A 22,880-nucleotide genomic window follows, 5' to 3' on the forward strand; every position below is an offset into this window, starting at 1 on the left:
ATACACACTCACACACCCACTTTGGACATGCCAATCAGCCTACCATGAATGTCTTTGGACTGGAGCAGGAAACCTGAGTACCCGGAGGAAACCCCCACAGCACGCGGAGAACATGCAAACTCCGCACACACTGGGCCATGGCAGGAATCGAAAACCCAACCCTGGAGGTGTGAGGCAAACATGCTAACCACTAAGCTAATATGCGCCCTGCCATGTCCATTCATCTATCCATTTTCCATTTCGCTTATCCTACATAGGGTCACAGGGGGAGACTGAAGCAAACTAGGGTTGGGGTGCCAACCCATCTCAGTGAATCATTATGTGTTATGTTTATTTTACACAACCATGTATACATACCTGCAGTGCCAGTATAGTCACCGATGGTCAGTGGATAGCCATCATCCTCAGGGTCTACTGAGAACAGTCCAACCCCAAACATATCATACTGGGCGAATACTGTACTGTTTTCGAAATCTTCCAGATCTATCCTCAACTCATAGTTTGCCTGGATAGATAAAGCATGGATCTGCCTTAAACCTATAGGAGAAAGAGTTAAAGAAAGTAAGAAAAATACTGTCAGCTATTACAGGAATTATCAATACCATATTTTCCAGGCTTTTCATTTTTTCAATTCTGTCCATGAAACATAAAAGCAAAACATAACCAAAACCCTCACAACCTGAATTAATGATATTGTGGGGGTGAATCTTTTTTTTTTTTTTTAATACAGATGGTCACAGATAGGTTTCAGTTTGTGGCTTATTAACCTTGACTTACAGCATCATTCTGGATCTACTGCATCACTGATCTGCATGACTGCTCCAAAAGTGAATGTTAACCTGAATATAATTGACATGCCTCTGTAGAGCTCAGTCCGATTACATTCTAACCAATTCCAGAATGAAGCTGCAGCAACTCCCAGACCAATTCCATCCATAATTTTACAGAATTCTCAGTGACTTATTATTATTATGTTAAATGTAATATATGTCAGGAAAAACTATACCTCTGACCCTACCTTAATATTTGTTTATTGCCACATCAAAATTCTTTAAAAAATTTTATTCTTCACATTATTTCCATATGACTCACACAGTCATAATCAAAATTAATACATAATTAATTGAACTGAGCCACAGAAAAAAACAACAACATTCAAATATAATTTCCCCATTGTGTAAATGATTGTTTTCCAAGAGTGTTTATTCTCTTTGAGCTCAAAGGTCCAAAAGGTATGTAAAAATTTATGCGAGGAAATTTGCATGGATTCAGAAATGCGTTATACACCTTGTAAAGTCAATTTACTGGGCTCTCCATTTAGATTATGCAATCCAAACGCTAGATTTTTCTTCAGTAGAAAATTACAAGATAGGGATTTTCGCTGCCATTTAGATCACCCTCCTCAAACACAATGACTTATTATTAAACCAAGAAAAAAATGTGGTCTGAAGAAAGAAATAGAAAAAGGAAATTTTCTTTTTCTTCTTTGCTTTCAAATGAAATATGATGCGACATAAAAGCAAGAACATTTAAAAATGAAAACACATACGATGAGGGCGTTTCTATCCCCAACACGCGTAGGATCGATTCTATCAACTTTGAGCAAGATAAAACTAGGTCTGGGCATCCCCTCCAGTCTCTGCGAGAGACTGTTGGGCCTTATGGCAGCAGCAGTCAACGTCATACTGTTGGGCCTATTGCACATGAGACCATTTCATTGGTGGCTGAAAAGTCGGGGGTTTCATCCGTGGATGAAACCTCAGAGTAATAAGTGTCATGAGACGGTGCCCACATGCTCTGAGTATTTGGAGGTGCCCGCAGTTTCTAACCTCAGGTCACACTCTAGGGTGTCTCCTTACCGCAAGACGGTAATGATAGACGCGTCCCTCATGGGCTGGGGTGCAGTCTTAAATGGCTGTCCAGCTCACGGTCTTTGGAGCGACCCTCATCTGGAGTGCCATATAAATCGCCTAGAGATGCGGGCCGTATTCCTAGCACTGAAATTCTTTCTTCCTTAGTTGAGAGGTCACTATGTGCTAGTTGTGTCAGATAACACAGCGGTGGTCTCATATATCAACCACCAGGGAGGGTTACATTCACGCCCCTGTTCAGGCAGGCGCACCTAATCCTTCTCTGGGCAGAGGGGAAGTTGTTGTCAGTGAGTGCAATGTACATTCCGGGCAGTCGGAATGTAAGAGCCCAGGGCTGAGGCCCGGGGCTGAGGCCCGGGGGTTGGAGGCTCCTTCCACAAGTGGTGGAGTCCATATGGCGGAGGTTCGGACAAGCGTAAGTGGATGTGTTTGCCTCCGAGGAGACAACACACTGCCCGCTCTGGTTCGCCCTCACTCCTCCCGCACCACTGGGGCTGGACGCCATGGTGCACATGTGGCCAAGGTCACGTCTATATGCTTTTCCCCCGATCGCTCTGCTCCCACAAGTTCTAGTGAGAGTTTGCCAAGACCGTCTACGTCTGCTGCTAGTAGCACCTTATTGGCCAGCTCGAATATGGTTCTCGGAGATAATTTCCCTGCTCGACGGTACTCCTTGGGAGATTCCCATCTGCAGGAATCTACTGTCTCAAGCCGGAAGGCTGATTTATCACCCTCGGCCAGAACTATGGAAACTGTGTCTGGCCCCTGAGGGGCACCAGCTCATAGATTCTGGTCTCACAACTGAGGTTGTAGAGACCATGTTAAACGCTAGAGCACCATCCACAAGGAAATTGTGTCCGCTCAAGTGGCGGCTTTTTGTCTTGTGGTGTGAGGAATATCAGCTAGACCCGGTGAACTGCGCAATAGCTACAGTCCTGGAGTTTTTACAAGAACGTTTCTCAGCAGGATTGGCTCCTTCTACAATCAGGGTTTAAGTGGCCACTGTGTCAGCCAGCCACGCCCCTGTTGATGGAGCCTCTGTGGGGCAACATCCTCGAACTTCGAGGTTTATGCGTGGTGTCAGTCGGCTGAGGCCCATCTGCAGGCTGTGCATACCTTCCTGGGACCTTTCTGTGGTCATGTAAGGTCTGTCTTCTCAGCCTCTGAGAAGCAACCCACCCTGTGGTGTTGCAGGCTTTCTGCCCTCCTCCGTTCCTCGCACCGGAACAAGAGAGGATGCACCTACTGCGTCCAGTAAGGGCTCTCTGTACTTACGTCCCCCGCTCCGGCCAGTGGTGTAAGTCGGAGCAGCTGCTGGTCTGCTTTGGCGGTGACAGTAAAGGTGATGCTGTGTCAAAGCAGCGCATCTCTAAGTGGATTGTGGAAGCAATCTCTTTGGCTTACGAGGCGCATGGTCTCGCCACGCCTCTGGGCATAAGAGCTCATTCCAATAGGGCGGTCGCCTCCTCGAAGGCTTTGTCCAAAGCGGTATCCTTGCAGGATGTGTGTGCTGCTGCAGGAAGGTCTACGCCACACACATTCATTCGTTATTACAGCCTGGATATTCATTCCACCCCAGGCTCGAGGCCGTACCCTCAGTATGACGGAGTGGGTATTCCCGTTCCCATACTGTTATGCTAAATGCAACGTCTCGTTCCCTTCTCAGGGAACAGGGTTACATGCGTAACCCCGACGTTCTGTCTCCGCCCCTGTTTTGGCATTGGTTGTTTCCCGAATGTGTGTCATCATTTTCAGCTGTCCCATGTTTAACCCATGATTACGTTTGTTATATAAGCCCCTTGGGTCTCTGTGCACATTGCATAGTATTGAGTTTATCTCAGCAGTTGTTCTTTGGTCTCGTTTCATGTTTACTGACTTTGTTTCTCGTTTATCGTTCTGAATTCTAGCCTAGCCCAGTTTATGCCTGTTTGTAGATCGCCTGACCCATTGCCTGTTTTGACCACGCTTATGTATCATGATTTGGATATGTCTGCCTGTTGCTAATAAAATAAAGTCTTTTACTGCACTTGCATCCATCCAATCCAACCTTACGTTCCAGAAAGTGACAATGCCAAGCATTGAAAAACATCTAACAGGATATTGCTGCAAAAAATATTTTAATTATCATATTTAATCACTGCAATTTTGTTTTAATTTAAAATTGAATTTATAGCTTCCAGCCTCATTTTTCAGCAGCTTATAAAATAGCACTTAATTCAGCACATACTATTATTTTGCTTTGGCAATTATGATTTAGAACGCAACTGCTAAATTAAGGTAATGAAATGTGTACATGGTAAATAATCTATTCTATTACAATTTTTTATTAGCTATTTTGATATGTCAAAAAATGCCAATGGTTTGAGCTGACCAAGCACTCAATTACTATGGTTTCAGCTCAAAACTTCAACTCATTAATAAAATTTTGGGTGCTTGAAATAAACAATACCTCTAATTGAGATGGTATCTCCTCTGTGAAAAAAACAAAAACAAAAAAACATTCTATAGTAAAGGAACAATAATATAAATTATTAATAGTTAATATTTAATTAGTTAGATAATGCATAGTGTATTACATCATTTTCTCAAGAAGTGGCACTGGACCACTCCTCTTTCGAGCTGACATTGCACAAAAAATGTCTACAGATTTATCCATAACTGAGACACTCAATTTTACTGCATAACTTCTCAAATTTGGGAGTTATGTTTGAGGGCTGAATACTGACTTGCAATTTTTGGTATTAAATCTTTACTGTACTCTGCTGTGGGGGAAAAAAAAAAAAAAAAAAAAAAAAACCTGACCAGAAACTTTAATATTTACAGCACATGCATGCTTGTAAGATACATAGCTGATGGCATATTACATTTTTATGGAAACTTATGAGGTCATAGAATATATCCTATTCTATTCAGAACTTGACATATTTACTCCATTTTGTAACCACCTGACAGGAAATTATGTGTCCTCCCACAGGACACTGTGTTTCATGTTTGGGGCCATCATCTTGCATCGGCACACATGGAACTGAGCTTTCAAGTGTGTAGCTTTTAAGGCCTATCCAAGGACAAACATATCATACTGCTCTTTTGACACATTGCCTGACCTTCCCTTTCAACTAACAAGAAGCCTTACACACACTGACAAGTAACACATATCCAGTCTCACGTCATGTCACAAGAACACATCCTTTGACTACTGCACGTAAACTATGGAATGTGTTATGTAGTTGATTCTCATGATAATAACCTTTCAGACATTACATATTATATGATTATACATTAAATTTAATTGCAGATCACAGATATCCAATACAGATACAAGCAGCCTGAATTTATCACGCAACTCATTTATAGCAGAATATTCTAATCAGGCTAAACAGTGATCCTGTTCTATTTTAGGAAATAGGCAGCACTGTTTGAAGAGGCAGCATACATGCTTGACAAAGATTGATTATATCAGATAATATACTTTTGCGGTGTGAACCAAAAGATTAACTCATATAGTAACAACGAGGAAGATACTATAAACTTATGTAGTTGTTGTGAAACAAAAATTAATTATAGCAACTGTGAATGGTTGCTATAATGGGCATAGGAATAAATCATTCTTTGTCATTTTCTTTCATAAGTAAGAAGCATTATGGAAGATTGGACTCAAAGAAATACTGCATTTTTTCATGGTTTTCTTCCTGAGTAGTTACTAGGTTACTAAGCAACCATATTGTAAAGTCTTACTAGTAAAGTTTACTGTATAGTTAATATACCCGATTTACCCCTTACACACGTTTCACTACCCATGTGTGTGCATAGTGGGGCACAGTGGATTAGTGGTTAGCACATTTGCATCGCACGTCCAGGGTTGGAGGTTCAATTCCCACCTCAGTCCTGTGTGAGTAGAGTTTGCATATTCTTGTGCTTCGGGGGTTTCCTCCGGGTACTCCGGTTTCCTCCCCCAGTCCAAAGACATGCATTGTACTCTGATTGGCATCTCTAAACTGTCCAAATTAGCTTTCACATCCCTCTGTCTTTTGTTCATACACATACAACTTTGTAATATGGGGTAGTTCAAGGGTGTCCAATCTTATCCAGACAGGGCTGGTGTGGGTGCAGGTTTTCATTCCAACCAAGCAGGAGCCACACCTGATTCCACCTGTTTAATCAGTTGATCTTGGCTTTCAATAGTCTCATGTGTGGCTCCTGCTTGGTTGGAATGAAAACCTGCACCCACACCGGCCCTTTCCAGATAAGACTCGACACCCCTGAGGTAGTTCTTGATATGGGACATTGTGCCTTGCATAATTATTTATTGCATAACATTTTGTGGAAACTAAAGGAAAGTATGAGCATGAATGAATATAATATATAGGCATTTGTGGAACTGGTGTTTTTATGAATAAGAGAAAGTGTGTGAGAGAGAAAGAGATTCCAATAGTCAAACGAAATGGTCTTTCTTTCTGATTTAATTAAATCTCCTCCAGGCTTGTTTAAAATATTTAGATTCAGAGAGAGATTCAGAGTGTGATTTTGTTCAGCCTTTTTTTTTTCTTCCAAGGACAGACTGCACCAAGGGTCGATTTGTAACATTCCAAATGAATGTTTGTGCTATGTGTATTTGTGTGCCTTGAATTTGTAACATTCAAATGCTCAGTTGTGCACCCAGTTGTAACTAGGTACAATTATTAATTGTTTTAAAACTGAGCACTAAGTAGCATGTTGGTTTGATTCAACATGCTGATTGCTCACGTATCTGGAAATGGAGTGTTTGTCAAAGTGTATTTATGTGTAGGTTTGAGAGAGGTGCACATTCTTTTCTCATTGATTATTTGTAATTACTGCTGAGAAAAATAAGGTTAAAATTATTAAGTGTTTACAATTATAATGATAAGAGGACTATTTTAACACTGCACTGATATTGAAAATTTATTTAGTTTTACTCGACTGTATTGGATACAAATAGGACTGAACTTTGAGTACTTTCTGAGGCAATATCTTGTAGGAAGGCTCTTCAATTCAACTGATATAACACTAGTGTTAACACAGCAACTAGTGGTTGAAACAGACATATTCATCAATTTACTGGACCAAAGTATGATCCTTAGGACACTGGGGGCATGGGGCACAAGGCAGGGGACACCCTGGACAGGGTGCCAATCCATCACAGGACACAATCAGACACACATTCCCACACCCATATATACACTACAGACACTTTTGGACATGGATTTTTCTTCCATTAAAGTTTAAATCATACAAATTGCACTAGGGACCAGATAATAAATGCAGTCTTCATGAGGCACTTTAATTGCAGTTTAAGAACCTGTGAAAATTGGTGAAAATGGTAGAGCTGAAAAAAAAACAAAAAAAACTCAGGATTAAAGAGGAAGGAAGGACATTCTTAAAAAATCAAATTGTTGTTAAAGTCTGTCTGATTTTAGAATCAGGAACAAATAAATGGCACAGAGGGTATGAATGCAGCTGATATGCCAGTAAATTCCCAGTTTGGTTTACCCTAAAAAAAAAATAAACCAAATTTGGGCCAAGAAGCTGTTAATGGCACTGAACCCTCAGCAAACTCAAAACACATATGGGCCACATCTATAAAAACCAAGTGCCAAATTGTATTATTATGTATATTAGTAAACAGTAAAGTTTTTATTTTTCATTACTGGCAATGCTGTGGTTCAGTCTGTCCATTTAACACTACTTAAAATGAGCTACAGTGGCTCTTGACAGTGGCTCTCCATATGCAAGTTATCCACCTGGAATAGCTAAAAATGAAGACAATCACAAACATGTCATCTGATGGTTTAATCTGACCAGGGGTGGTCATAAAATGGTCCTGATGATTCTGTTTGTATAGAAAAGTTCTCTAACTAACTCTATGACTTCCCGGGAACCGGACAATTTATGCTGAGATTGAGTGGTACTTTAACTGCACAGATTTGACTCCATTCAGCTAATTATGTGGCGGATGATTACAACTGGTTGCACCAGAACTAATTTAGAAGGTTCACAGCAATACCCATTTCAGTTCCAGGTTGTATTACTACAAAATCTGGAAAGGTTTTGCATCGCAGTCATGTTACACAACAAACAGTAAATGCCCTCTCTGAACCATACATTGTCCAACAATGGTTAGACTTGGGTTTAGTCAGCTACATAGGACTATGGTTAGTCTATTAATCATGGTTAGTCTTGGGTTTAGTCAGCTACATAGGATTATGTAAAGTGATACTCTGGTTAATGTAATTACATTTTTAAAAAATCCTCTCCTTCATATAATATAATGTCATACATATGTGCTGACAATTTGAGAACATATTTGTTAAGAGAGCATTTCAATTTTTGCATTTGTATGTCACACTTAATTTTTTTTACATTGACATGTGGTATGACATAGTGTTATTGTAATGTGACATTGTGCATTGTGACTTCATTCATGCATTTACAATTTATGAGTTTTTATTTATGATTTATGAGCAGTCCCCTAGTACATAAATCAACGTTGGCCAAAATGCAAATATAGCCAATATCCATGAAAACAATCTGACACACAAACACCTGTAGCAGAAGGGTCAACTCCACCTTTGCTCTTGACTTAGGAATTCTTTAAGAAAATGTTCCTCTCAACTGCTTTGCAAATAGATTTTGAAAAAAAGTCTTATTTAGTAATTTTTAAATGCAGCTAGAAAAACATATACTGTATTGGTAAGATAAGATTCTACATGTGCATGATTAGCAATGTAGCCATCAATTTATTGTTATTGAATGAATGAATGAATGAATGATTCAGGGTGCTGCTACTTTCTGATTATTTTAGAACAGCCCATTCTGGCATGTTAATTTGAACAGGATGGTTCACCCAGTTTTCTAATCAACCAGAACACAACCCATCATTCAATAACCTCTGCTGAATGCTTTCACTTGTCCTAATTCATTCACTTCTGTTTTTAGCAAAGTAGCTGAAGGTGTTTGACCTTTGAGTTGTACTGAGTGTGCAAAAATTAGCGTTAAAGCAGCATAAATGTGAAACAATTTGGATAAAGCTGAAAGATAGATAACACTGATATTAATAAGTTTTGTTCCACACCTAGTATACTGTAGGGTGTTTTAAGAGAAACCGGTCTGGGCTACCATGTTTTCCAGTGACCGAAAGGATCATATGTAAATCAAATATATTTAAACTAAGGAGTACCTGGCCGAATATGTAGTGTTATTCAAGCTTCGTCACCAGTCTCCATGCATTTTCATAAGCTATAAACCTGTGCACCATTATTGTCTGTTAAAAACAGACATAAAAATAAAAAAAATAAATAGCATGTAAACTGTGTGCAATACCATTCATACATCATGTCTGGGACAAAAAGATATGACATATTCCTGCTTTCAGCTTATTACAAACTGTGTCAGAGTAATTCTGAATTTGTGCTGAGTTTAGCCCACACCCATAAAAGGAATTTTGAATTAGTGTATCATGGAGCAAAGACCAAAAAACAAACAAACAAAAAAACCAGCATGTCTTGACTAGTACAAATGTTCAACAGAGGACATAGATTTCTTCTGCTCAGAAAAGTTAATGATGTAGAGCCCCTCCTTCTCTTTGCTAAGAAGACAAAAAGTTCTGACATCGATTAATGCAGCAAAATCATCACTTTCTGTTTATCATACCAGCTGTTGCGTCTGATGAGGCTGACATCAGCATCTGTGATATTAAAAATTCATGTATTTAGGTGGGTTTGTTTCTTACGCCACTATGCTAAAAGGATCAAACAATGCTTTATTTGGTTTGATTGAAAAATGTCTGTTGAATTTGGGGTGGGGAAGGAATGTATAAAATGCCCTTAAGCTCCCACAAAGAGTCTTGAATATGACATTAAAAGTCACCCGGAAGAGATGACGAGTAACAGGAACAGAAGGAACATACCCAGCAGAGAAATGATAGCACTGTTTTGCCTCGTCCTCTTTGTGATATTTTTGTGAGATTAAATATTTATAGTGCTACTCATGTGAGTCGGCAAGGAACAAAGGAGGTGAAACTGAAGGGGGAGAAAGAAAGAGAGATGGCAAGATTGAGTAGAAGTTGGAGAGGGATGTCTTTGAATGTGTGGCTCTCAAGAGAGGTGCACGGGGCAAAAGAAGCATATGTGAATGCGTGTTAAGCAAGGAAAGAATGCAAGTTATCAGACTTCTAGTTCAGGTGGTCTTAAAGTTCATTACAGTTTATTTCAACCTCCCACTGAGGCAAGTGAATGAAGCTCGGAGAAGCTGCTGAACTTTTCACACATTCTGACTCCAGACTATACACAGAATTGCATTATAGACTATTCCGGCTTTTACTAAACCAATCGATGGCAGTGTATACTGTATTTGAGCAAGTTTATGCATGAATGTACATGGTTGGAAGGTTCAATTCTATTTATCCTTCAGATAAAACTTAGGACTCAATCCCTTACTTGAAACTTTATGTGTTTCATCTTTCCATCCCTCATGTTTTTCAAGTACAAAAATATTTTTTTCCCACCAGCATCTGAACTGCATAACAAACATTGTTGAAATTATTTCCTCAACTGTATCCATCAAAGAACTATCAGCGGTATAATTAGTCAAATGTCAAGTATTGTTACAGTGTTATGCTGCTTGAATATAATTAATCAAAATGTACTCATAAGCTATGTTCAAAATATTAATGTAACAGAGACTTGAGGTATTTCATTTTCTAAAATATGTTTGACAACCACTGTTCCACAACTCTGTCAACATTAACACATACTATAAAACATTTAGAATGTAAAAAGTTTAATTATGCAGCCATATGAAAAAATAAGTACACCCCATGGACATTTGATCCTCTTTGAAACAGTGCCTATTAATGAAGTTGATACACTATCAACTGACACATAAAATTTACATTTTGTAGTAATCTTCAATCTTCAATAATCAATTTAAATGAACAAGAAACAGGTCATTCACATGGGAAAATGTAAGTACATCCCTACATTTATCACACCGTCAGATTCCTAAAGTGAGAATCAAGATTGGGTGCCAGTGATTAGAACCTGCTTAGGGAGTGCAGGTGGAACCTGTCTTATTTAAATCTCTCACATATAGTGTGAGCAGACAGTCTGATGCACAAAGAAGTCTCCAAGAACACCAAAATTTAATCACAGGATTTGCTATAAAGTCTTACAACTTTTGGTGTCAAAGTGCATGCTTTTACAATCAGAAAGAGACTGCACAAATTGACCTGCATGGGAGGCATGCCAGGAAAAAGCCTTTTACAAGTTTACAGTTTGCCAATGAGCATACAGGCAGAGACCAGGCCTTTTGAAATAATGTGCTCTGGACAGACGAATCAAAGATAGAGTTGTTTGGCCACAGTAACAGCAGACATGTTTGGCACAGACCAAAGACAGCTTTTCAGGAGAAGCACCTCATACCAACTGTGAAGCATGGTGGTGGAAATGTTTGGGGTTGCTTTGCTTCCTCAGGGACTAGACAGCTTGCATTCATTGATTCAACTGTGAATTCTGCATCATATCAAAGAGTGCTTGAAGATAATGTGAGGCCATCTGTCCAAAAGTTGAAGTTGTTCTGAAAGTGGACCTTTCAAAAAAGATAATGATCCTAAGCCCACTAGCAAATTCACCAAGGAATGGCTCAAACAGAAGAAATAGAGGGTTATGGAATGGCCTAGTCAAAACCTGGATTTGAATCCCATTGAAATGTTGTGGGGGGAATTGAAATGGGCAGTACATGCAAGAAAACCGTCAAACATCTTGCAACAGAGGGAATACTGCATGGAAGAATGGTCAAAACTTCCAGCAAGCCTGATGGACAATTATGCAAAACAATTACAAGAAGTTATTTCTGCTAAAGGGGGTAGTATTGGCTTCTGAGGTCAAGGGTGTACTTACTTTTTCCACAGAATATGATTAATACACAATTTATTTATTGGTATTTCTGTTCAATAAATTATTGAAAAAGCACATTTTCCTTGTGGTTTTGTTCAAATATATCAACTTCAATAATAGGCATTGCCTCAAAATTGATCAAATGTTTCCTTGCCCAAATATGCCAAAAAGCCAACAATTTCCATGGGTTGTACTTATTTTTTCACATGACTCTAGCTTTCATACTGTATTTGAAACTATACCTACAAATACATTTTCCATATTATCAGATGTATAATTGGTTGTTAAAAAAAAAAAGAACTAAGAGCTTAATTAACATCTTTGCAGTTGTTAATGGCAAAATTCAGAAATTAGGCAGCATAGCAAGGTCCAATATTTACACCCAGAGACCAGAGTTCATTTAGGTATCAACATTTAGTAGTATGCTGCAATTGTTTGTCTTGCCTCTTGGAATGACAGTTTTTCTTTACATGCAGTGTTACTGAAATTTTTAGTATGTAAATGAATAGTTGCATGGATTTTTACAAATTAGCAGTTTATGACTTTTTTGACAATAATTATTTATTATTATTTTTTTTACATTATTGTGTTATCAGTTAAATATGACATTACTTACTCTGGGTTTACATTGTTAAACTCAATCTCAGAAAACATTCCAGGAATCATAGGACAAAATGTTCACACTGTACTGGTGCCTCATGACATCTGCACTCAGGGATTTTCAGTAAATATCAATTATGCCTCTAGTCCATCAGGCTGAAAAAGTTTTGACAACCAAGCAATTTTTTTTTCCTCATTGAAAAGGAAGAAAAGGAATATGAGGAAAAATATCTATAGACATGGAAGTGGTATGAGAAACATGGACAATATGATTTGTCATTTGTTCAGAAAGATGAACATACATAGTCAGTGGAATCTTAGTTTCCATTGGATTCAAAGTCTACAGCCAATGATTATGGTTACTGCTCAACAACTTTATGTAAATCAGATTGTGGCACTGCTCAGATCATATTTCTATCAGATAGCACCATTAACAACTATAAAAAAAAGTAGGTAGTCTCAAGAAAGCATGCTCTAGGTAATGGCATAGCCACTGCAAACAAAAGGTGAACACAGAGATTGGATGTACTCGCGCTAATGATGTCACCAGGGTCATGTTTGCAAGGATTATTGGTGGACATTGAGAGAGCATATCACTGATATAAAATGAAAATGGGATTCCCACACTAATGGAAGCTATTAAATTGGTTAGATATACAGAGGGGAAGAGACACAAAGAGAAAGCTAGAGAGATATTAACATTATCTGCTGTCATAAATGATGGCACAACAAATATTTGAAGTAGTTCAATGGTTCAACATTTGTTGAAAACTCCATTTTTGGATTGAATAATGCAGAGTAAACTTAAATAAATAAATAATACACACACACACACACACACACACACACACACACACACACACACAGACACACCCCTCCAAAAGTATTGGAACAGCAAGGCTAATTCTATTGTTTTCGCTATACACTGAAGACACTTGGGTTTGAGATCACAAGATGAATACAAGATGATAGATCAGAATTCATTTAATTTCCTCATATTTACATCTAGATGTGTTAAACAACTTACAACATGTCAACTTTTGTTTGAATCCATCCATTTTTTTTTAACGTATCAAAAATATTGGAACATGTGGCAGATAGGTGTTTCTTGCTGCCAAGGTGTGCCCTGCTAGTTTATTTTTTAAAAGATTTAATAGCTCTGCATGGCTACTCTTGGTTTAAGCCCCAGGTTTGGCCTGTGAAGACAGCATTTGTTGTTAAAAAGGATGAACCAACATGAAGACCAGAGATCTGTCTATGGGAGAAAAACAAGCCATTTGAAGCTGAGAAAAGAAGGAAAATCTATCAGAGCCACAGCACAAGCATTGGGCATAGCCAATACAACAATTTGGAATGTCCTGAAAATGAAATAAATCACTGGTGTACTAACAACCAGACAGGAAATATGGTGGCCAAGGAAAATGACAGCAGTTGATGACAGAAACACTGTGAGTGCTTTGAAGATAAACCCCAAAACAAGAGTTTCAAAAACCTTCACAGGGCAGGGGTGAAGGTATCACAATCCATGATTTGAAAAAGACTTCAATGCAGAAATATAAAGGCCAAACCACTCATGAGCAGTAAGAATCAGAAGACCAGATTGGAATTCACAAGAAATGCAGAGACGAGCCACAAAAGGTCTGGAACCAAGATTAACGTCTACCAAAGTGATGTTAAGGCAAAAGTGTGGAGAAAGAAAGGATTTGCTCATGATCCAAAACATAGAAGCTCATCAGTCAAGCATTGTGGAGGTAGTCATTAATCTTTATTGATGACATAACTCATGACAGTAGCAGCAGAATGTCTTCCACTTTACAAAGAAATTAATCCACTCTAATTGGGAGGAACTTTATAATGCAGCAAGACAATGATCCAAAAAGCACTGCCAACCCCAAAAAAGACTTTGTCAGGCTGAAAAAGTGGAAGGTTTTAGACTGGCCAAGTCAAACACCAGACTTTAACCCAATTGGGCATGCATTTCACCTCCTGAAGAAGAGACTGACCAGAATAAATGAGTAACTTCCAAATTCAGTTAAACAGTTTCTTGAAGCTATATTATATTAAAGTATATTAACATATAAATTTACAGCAACAGCACACTAGCTCATGCAGTAGTTACATTTATATTTATCTAACTAACTATAATGTAGCTAGATAAGTAAATATAAACATATAACCCTTACTCTCTCTCGATCTTATCATATTTTATTAGTTTATTAAAGTTGAATGACGACTGTGTGAATCAGTGCATTACATTACATGCACTCACTGTATGTGTGTGGTTGTGAGAGAGAGAGGCAGAGAGAGACAGAATGAGAGCCTGTGAATTCCATTACTGCACACAGATTATGGATGTTGTTCTGGAGTCATAAGCCTGAGGTATAATTCATCTGAAAGCAAGAGAATTTACAACCAGAAGACACAACAATAAAACACGAACTGGAAGGAAAAGGACAGAAGTAAATATATAGAAAGGGTGAGAGAATAAGTGAAAGAAGGATGATAATATTTAGCCACTTTTGCCATCTGTGTTTTAGGACTGCCTCTAGCCAACTCTATTGCACGTTTGCGTGTATCTTTACTTCTCCTTATCTTTTCTCCTCCTATGTCTGAGGTATTGTAATGATGTCATGTAACGATGATCTCAAATCTGAAAGATCACAGACACTCTTTTTCTCTCTTTCATTTTCTCTGTCTCTCTAAAGGATAACAGATGCTCTCTCTGAAAGATCACAGATACTCTCTCTCCACAAAGGATAACAGACTCTTTCTGAAGGACTTCAGACTTTCTCTACTGTAGCTGTCACTGAAGGATCATTGGCAATCTCATTCTCTCTAAATCTTTTAAAAGAATCATAGATGCTCTCGGTCTCTTTCTCTCAGTAGGCTTGGGAAGATCGGGAATTGCTGAGAGATTCCAACTATTGCAATCACTAGTTGGATTGATTGTAGATACAGCTGACTTGTAATCAGCTTCAGGTATTTTTTCCACCATAATGATGTAATGTGTACGCGTGTTACGTATGTTTGACCACAAATGCTGATTTGGGATAAAGCATGAGTAGCAGTTCAAAAAGATGAGTTTGGCTGGATTCACATGTCTTGGAGGAACATGTGTTAGCCTTCACTCTCCCCGGTTGGTAGATGACAAAATTGGGGACAAAAAGGGGGAAAGAAACTGCTTTGGGTAAAGAAGACCATTTTAAACAACGTTTAAAATTGTTTAAAATTTTAAACAATGTTTAAAATTGAGTATTAATCACTATTATCATACACCATCACCAAAATTAACCTTATCTCACTCAAAATATACTCTATTGCAATTAAACAACAGTCAGTTATTTGTGTTCTGTTCTGGCCAAACAATCTGTTAGCAAGGGTGTCAATAATTGTTGCACACCTATATTTAACATATCCATGCGAGCATAGTATTTTTGTGATTTATTTTTAACAATAGATCAAAAGGTTAAACAATAAAGATAATTTTTCACAGCCTTCTTGGCTCATATTTACCAAGAGTGTCAATATTAGTGGAGGGCACTGTAAACTATGAGAGGACAGTACCAGAATTGCCAATAGAAGAGAGATGGCAGTAATTATATAATGGAAGAGGTCAAGGAGAAGATGAATACTAAGACTCTCAGAGAAGCAACAATAAGTTCAATAATTACCCTCAGGAAATGAATCTCACTGCTTTGGAGGGGACAGAACTTAGAAAGTATTCTAACAGTTTATTTGTTGCTAGGAGGTTTTAATTGGTAGGCAATAACTTTTTCAACTCTGTTTCAAAAAAGGGCAGATTAGTGATTGGTTGGTAGTTATTTAGGTCATTAGCATCTACATCACATTTTTAAGAACTGGTGTGATTTCAACAGTTTTCAAATTTAATGGTATGGTCACCATGGCAAGAGATTGAATGAATAAGGGAGAAACAGATGATAAAGTGATAGACAGGTGTGGGTAAATTTATTAAGGTGAAAAGGGAACTTCAGAAAATTACTACCAGAAAATCCTGGTAAAGGAATGAGTCACATAACTGGATAGAACCCGAGGCAGCAGAAACAGGAGAAATTAAAGCTGTAAATGGGACTATGCACTCAGGTGCATGTTGGTGCTGCTCTGCCAGGGGAAAGCCATTCTGTTTTTTTTTTGTTTGTTTTTTTGTTTGTTTTTTTGTTTGTTTTTTTAAAGAGTTTATATAGTTATTTTTGACATATTTTCCTGTTGCCTGTAGGTGGTGCTATGAATATAACTGAATATTGGCATGTAGATGTCCTCAGGCCAGGATTCTTATCAAATATGTGAAGTTTGGTACAGATTGGACATTGTATGTATGAGTTATAACAACTTCCTGTTTAATAGCAGTAATAGCATGATTTAGCACTTAGCTACGTGTTGCTAGCATGTTTTATTTCTTTCTAAGATGTTGCTAGCATGTTTAGAATTTGCTGGCATATTTTTACATGTTGGTAGGAATACATTGGTGTAAAACATTTCACTTCCTGTTGCCAGCAGGTGGCGCTATGACTAGAACTGAATATTGGCATGCAGATAACATCAGGCCAGGTTTTGTACAAAACATTGGACGTTTGGTGCAGATTGAACATTGTATGTATGAGTTATAACAACTTCCTGTTTGATGGCGAAACATAAAACTTTGTGCCACACCCACACTGGCAAGGCATTTAGATTAGAGTGACTGAATATGATGTTGATCTTATTAAATCTCCGGGAGGAGTTTCTTAAAGTACGAGGCCTGGAAATGGCTGTTGGCAATAGGTGGCGCTATGACTATAACTGAATATTGGTATGTAGTTGTCTTCAGGCCGGGACTTTTATCAAACATGTGAAGTTTGGAGCAGATTGGGCATTGTATGTTTGAGTTATAACAATTTCCTTTTTCATGGCGAAACATTGAAATTTTCTGAGACTACCACGCCCACGCCGTGCAGAGAAAAACTCAAAAGGCCACATCTTCACAAACTTCACTTGAGCTTTAAATTAAGAGAATCATAAAAGCATGTAAACAAAAACGTGCAGCCTAGATATCATTGCAGAACTCATGACAGCTATTATTGCAAATATTGTGTAGTTCCTTGAGAGAGAAAACAAAAAGAAAGTGACTGACTTATTAGACCATCTAGTAAGCGAGAAGTTTAAGCTTCTGTAATGATGTCTCTGAACGTATCACTGCTCAAGAAGTAGGGATCATAGACACATACTGGGACAAAAACTGATGGAAAACCACAAAATTCCCATTTAATTGCACATTCCTGCTTGGCCCCTGTGTTAAAAGCTTGCAATTTGAACACAGTCAACAGTGTGTTTGGTCCCTTCCCACAGATATCATTCTTCAGTTTGCAGAGAGTACTTTAGGATGCTTAATAATTGATTAAATAAAAACTCTCAAAACTTCAAAAAGTCTCTCAGGGGGAAAAAGAGAGTGTGGGAGACAGTAAAAGAGAGAGAAGATAAAAAGCGTTAGGGCATGTTGTGTGGTGTGTGTCAAATAATTAATGCAGTGGGATGCAGAGTATGTTGCCTACAGTGTCAAAATGAATCACATTGTGAGAGTTCACATCTGTTTGTATAGTCCCAGCTAAATAGCTATTGAGATGCAGCTGATATTGCCATATACAGTAATGTGCTTTCATCCAAATGTTTGCTTTCTAAAAAAAAGTCAGTAAATGAAGTATGCATTAAAACATTTGTGATTCAACCTACTATTATGTGATTATTCTTGAAATGCAACAAGATTGCATCAATAGAACAGTTCCAAACACAGTAATAAGCTATTATTCACCTAAATAATCAAAATAATTTGAGATAGAGACATAGTATTTTGACAAACAGTATACATATTATGGTAGTAGATATTTTTTGAACACATACATGCTGCCATCCTTTATTTGTATCTGGACATTTATTACATACTTATGTCAGAGTTCAAGTTAATACATAAAAATAGGTGAATAAAAACCTCTCAAGCTGCTTAATTTTATTTTGCGCCTGGTTCTACCATATATTCTACAATTTCCCCTTATCTGGTGTTTTAGAGTAAGCTAAAGTATGTAAGAAAGGGTATATAAGAAAGAAAAGGTGAGCTACAAATGCCAAAACGGAAAGCACTGCAACAAAGAGCTGCAGCGATTTTATGTATCGAATCTCAAAAATCTGCATTTATTCCCTGGATTGATGACTGAATGGGCAGATAGATATTGGAGAGATAGATAGATAGATAGATAGAGAGAGAGAGAGAGAGAGAGAGAGAGAGAGAGAGAGTACAGTTGAACAGGGACCTTTTATGCAATGGCCTCCAATATTTTATTTGACAGAACAAGATGTACCACAGAGGTGATGCTGAAAAGAGAGCCAGCTGTGAACACGGATGACTTCTGGAATTACACATACGATCACACATGTTACCTGTATTTTATATATGTATTCATCAGTATTATGTTACATAAAGAAAGCTCAAGAGAGCACTCCTTGATGTTTGACATCAAAGAGTTTTACTGTATGAGCACAACTTTGGGAACAAAATTGTTTATCAAATTAATAGTTAAGAAAACAGAATCATGCTTTTTTCCATGTCTGTTTGAAAACCGGCTAATTACATGCGTAGCATAGGGAAATCAAGGTGATTGCTTGTGAAGTACTGGAGGTTTACTGCTGGAGAAGAAAAAGAAGTGCAAATCCAGTTTAATACAACACAAATTCCAAAAAAGTTGGGACGCAATATTGATTTTCACCCTTGTCCCTTGCACACAGAGATTTCTCCAGATTCTCAGAATCTTTTGATGATATTATGTACTATACTCTGAAATTGTTCCACAAATTGTAGGTGCAGTTTTTCACAGACTGGTGAACCTCTACCCGTCTTTACTTCTGAAAGCCTCTGTCTCTCTAAGATACTCTTTTTCATACGCAATCATGTTACTGACCTGTTGCCAATTAACCTCCAGCTGTTTCTTTTTAGTAACACTTACTTTTCCGGCCTTTTGTTGCCCCATCCCAACTTTTATGAGACGTGCTGCGGCCATGAAATTCAAAATTACCTTATTTTTTTCTTAAAACGGTACATTTCCTTAAACATTTGATATGTTTTCTATGTTCTATTGTGAATAACATATGGGTTTATGAGATTTGCAAATCATTGCCTTCTGATTTTATTTAAATTTTACACAGCATCCCAACTTTTGGGGGATTGGGGTTGTAAGATCAAATGGTATTTTTCCCTTATTACCAGGATCTTATTTTAATAGTTTCTGTGGAACTTAAACAGTGGTAGCTTGGAAATGCTGGGATTTGAGCTCACAATCTTCCACCTAGCAACCCACCACCTTAACCAGTAAACTACCACTAAGCCATTTTTAAAAAATGTTTTAAAATGCTATTTGGCTACAATGTTAAAACAAAGTTAAAACTATTTTACAACTATTATAAATAATTGCTGTATGCACTAAATATGAAAGATAGATAGATGGATGGATGTGTGGTGCTTTTTGAACATTCTATTCCACACTTGGTCCCAACTTTGCTGCTATAACAGCCTCCACTCTTATGGAAAAACTGGGAATGATGCTCGCTTTGTTTCATGCTGGAACAGTGTAGGGAAATCTTAAAGCTATAGCATACAAAGTCATTCTAGACAATTGTGTACTTCCAACTTTTAGGCAGCAGTTTGGGGAGGGGCCACATAAGGCTGTGATGGTCAGGTGTCCACATGCTTTTGACCATATGGTGTACTTTATTGATCCCTGCAGGTACAATTAATTAATTAAAAGCATATTCTGTTTGGTGCACCAAGGTATTAATCACCTATAAAAGGGATATTTCTCTTATTCCCCAGAGTCTAGATCAAGAGACTAACCTATTATGATTATAGGATTAGTGAAGTGTGCAAGTCTTATCAAAGCAAATAACAGTCTCTGCAGACATTTAGGTTTTTTGAGCAAAAACCTAATGATGTTCACTATAATATTACAGTTTAAGGGCATACATTTTTTCGGAGGGTGACAATTTATACCAGAACCTGCCACACAAAATAATTACCTCTTAAGCCACACAGCAAGTCAGAATCAGTTTTCAAGCCTTTCAATTCTCTCAGGTCTCCTAGCTATGAAATGAAACACTGATGATCACTCTTGTGCTATAACTTTCTGAGTGCTTCCATTTCTGCTGCACTCTTTATGTTATCAGGCTGTTCTCAGGCTGCACTGTCAGTGACATTAGAACAAAAGCCAATAGTTGAAGGCAAGCTTACTTAAATAAAAAAATCAATAACCTCCATGGTAATTGTATTCTTATATACTTCGTATCACATTCATTTATAGCCTAACTTTATGAACTGCATGTTTGTACATAAATTAATTGACACTGATCAGGTATATAGAGAAACTGTGTTGAAATATGTAGCTTCATATTGCAGAGATCCTACCTCCATGTAACTCACAAAAAGTATGAAAATAAGGGCTATTGCTACAAGGCATATCTTCATTTGAGACAAAGTTGGGTGAAACTTTGTATATACGCATACAATGTCATGATTCATAAGCTGCACATAAGAAAGGCAACCAGGTTGCTGTATATGGATAGTTCTATAAGTCTGATTTTAGTGTTAGGTGTGTAGTGTTAGTTTAATGAGGCTACAGGATATGATTTGTATAACTATTCTGCCTTTTTATATAACTTAAATAAAATAAATATTAACCTAGATTAGATGGATGAAGAAAGAGCATTGTTGCAGGATTTTTTTTTTTTTTGCTTTAATGAACAGACCTTTAAGCTCATTAAACAGAGAGAAAGCGAGCAATGAAGAGAAGAGCAGTAGTGCATATTAAAGAAAGTATATTATGTAGTTGATAGGGCATGAAAAAAAGCATGGTAAGATACTCATATAAACCAGTATTATAGTTTTCAAAATATCATGATACCTGCTTTTTAAGGACATATTAACTGATGGAGTAGTTTTTAAGCACAGTGGCCCTTAAAACAATACAGAAATTCTACTTCCATGCATTCCAGATAGCCATGGCAGATTCTTTTCTTAACTAATGTGAATTGTACTAATTTCAAAGTAGTCCCTCATGACCATAGTCATGACCACCCAAAAAGGCCCCCACTACGCCACACTTGTCCTCTTTCCCACTGCCACTAGAATTGCTTGGGTAGAAGAAGTTGATTCAAGAGGCTAAGAAGTGGTCAGAAATCCTTGTAAAATATCCAATTGTTATGGTAGAATATGCACCATAAAGGAGCATGTGTTGATGTGCGCATTTAATATTGATTTATTGATACTTAACACTGACTCAGAGAGCAGACATGTGGCCTACTGTTTATGTTGGCGTTCAGCAGTGTGGAACTGCAAACACAAAGTTATTAATATTAAAATCAATGAGTTCACAAATTCTAACTTGTGAGATGTCGAATTGTTTTCAACCTTTAAAATTTCTCCTGTATTTCAGGGCACAATAATGTTTATTGATACTGCCAAGCCCTTGTGGAGTTGGTGGATAGACTTGACCACTATCCAGATTACTTGGACCAGGAGTATCTTCAACATGTTCAGGGATCTAGAGTACTACTGTATGTGGAACTGACCACCAGCTAACGGGTTACTGACCAGGCGTTTGTGTGCTTTGGGAAGTATTATTGATCAGAAGGTTGTGGGTTCAAATCCCAGTCACTGTTGGGCCCTTGAGCAAGGCCCTAAGCCCTTAACTGCTCAGCTGTATAAATAAGATACATTTCTGCCAGTGTCTGTTGTTCTGGATAAGGGCGTCTGCCATATGCTTTAATGTAATGTAGAGGTACTTTCTTCCATTAAATAAAGTTTGGCAAGCACTATGTTAAGGGGTGACAATGAGTTCACAATCCACCTGCATCAGTTTTCACAGATTAAATGTTGTAGTCTCATTTAAACATTTAATCTTGAACAAAATACAGGAAAAATATAATTTTCTCTGGGACTTCTAAGAAGACCAATTTACAGATAATTATATATAAGGAATTCTGAAAATGGTAGTTGGGCACATAGCTAAATTAATAATGCAGTGATAAATCAACTGACTGAGGATTAAATAATTTTAGTGACAAAGTGACTGGACACATTGCTAACAAAATAACATGTTACCAACTAAATACTAAACACAACATAATATGACACTATTGTCTATTATGTGTAAAGTATATATACATTGTATATGTATAGATGCTGAAGGATTTGCCTTTGAATGGTAAAATATGTTCAAATACAGAAGTATAACTTTATTATGAAAAACCTAGGAAACATTATTAAAATAGCAAACTCTGAAAGCTTTCATGAAGGTTTTACATTAAAAAACAATTCAATACATAAATAAAAAATAGAATTTCATTTGGACCACTATGCTTCACAGGAAAGTTATAGTGATGACAGTGCTGAAGCCTTTGTAGTCATTAAACCTTATTTGTAAGGGGGCTGTGAAACTGAAAGACGTGAAGAAGAGATGTAAGC

The 22,880-nt window shown here is 37.6% G+C and overlaps 1 protein-coding gene across 1 annotated transcript in view; it reads right to left on the minus strand.

The window, feature by feature from the left end:
- The window catches only part of fibcd1b (fibrinogen C domain containing 1b), a 165,815-nt gene that overhangs the window by 22,624 nt on the left and 120,311 nt on the right, over nt 1-22,880 (minus strand). Inside the window, exon 7 of the mRNA XM_017459418.3 lies at nt 358-537. Within this exon, the coding sequence (XP_017314907.1) occupies nt 358-537 (180 nt within the window). The remainder of the gene's footprint in view (nt 1-357; nt 538-22,880) is intronic.

The sequence above is a fragment of the Ictalurus punctatus genome, chromosome 28 (genome assembly GCF_001660625.3).
Source record: "Ictalurus punctatus breed USDA103 chromosome 28, Coco_2.0, whole genome shotgun sequence".
Taxonomy (NCBI): domain Eukaryota; kingdom Metazoa; phylum Chordata; class Actinopteri; order Siluriformes; family Ictaluridae; genus Ictalurus; species Ictalurus punctatus.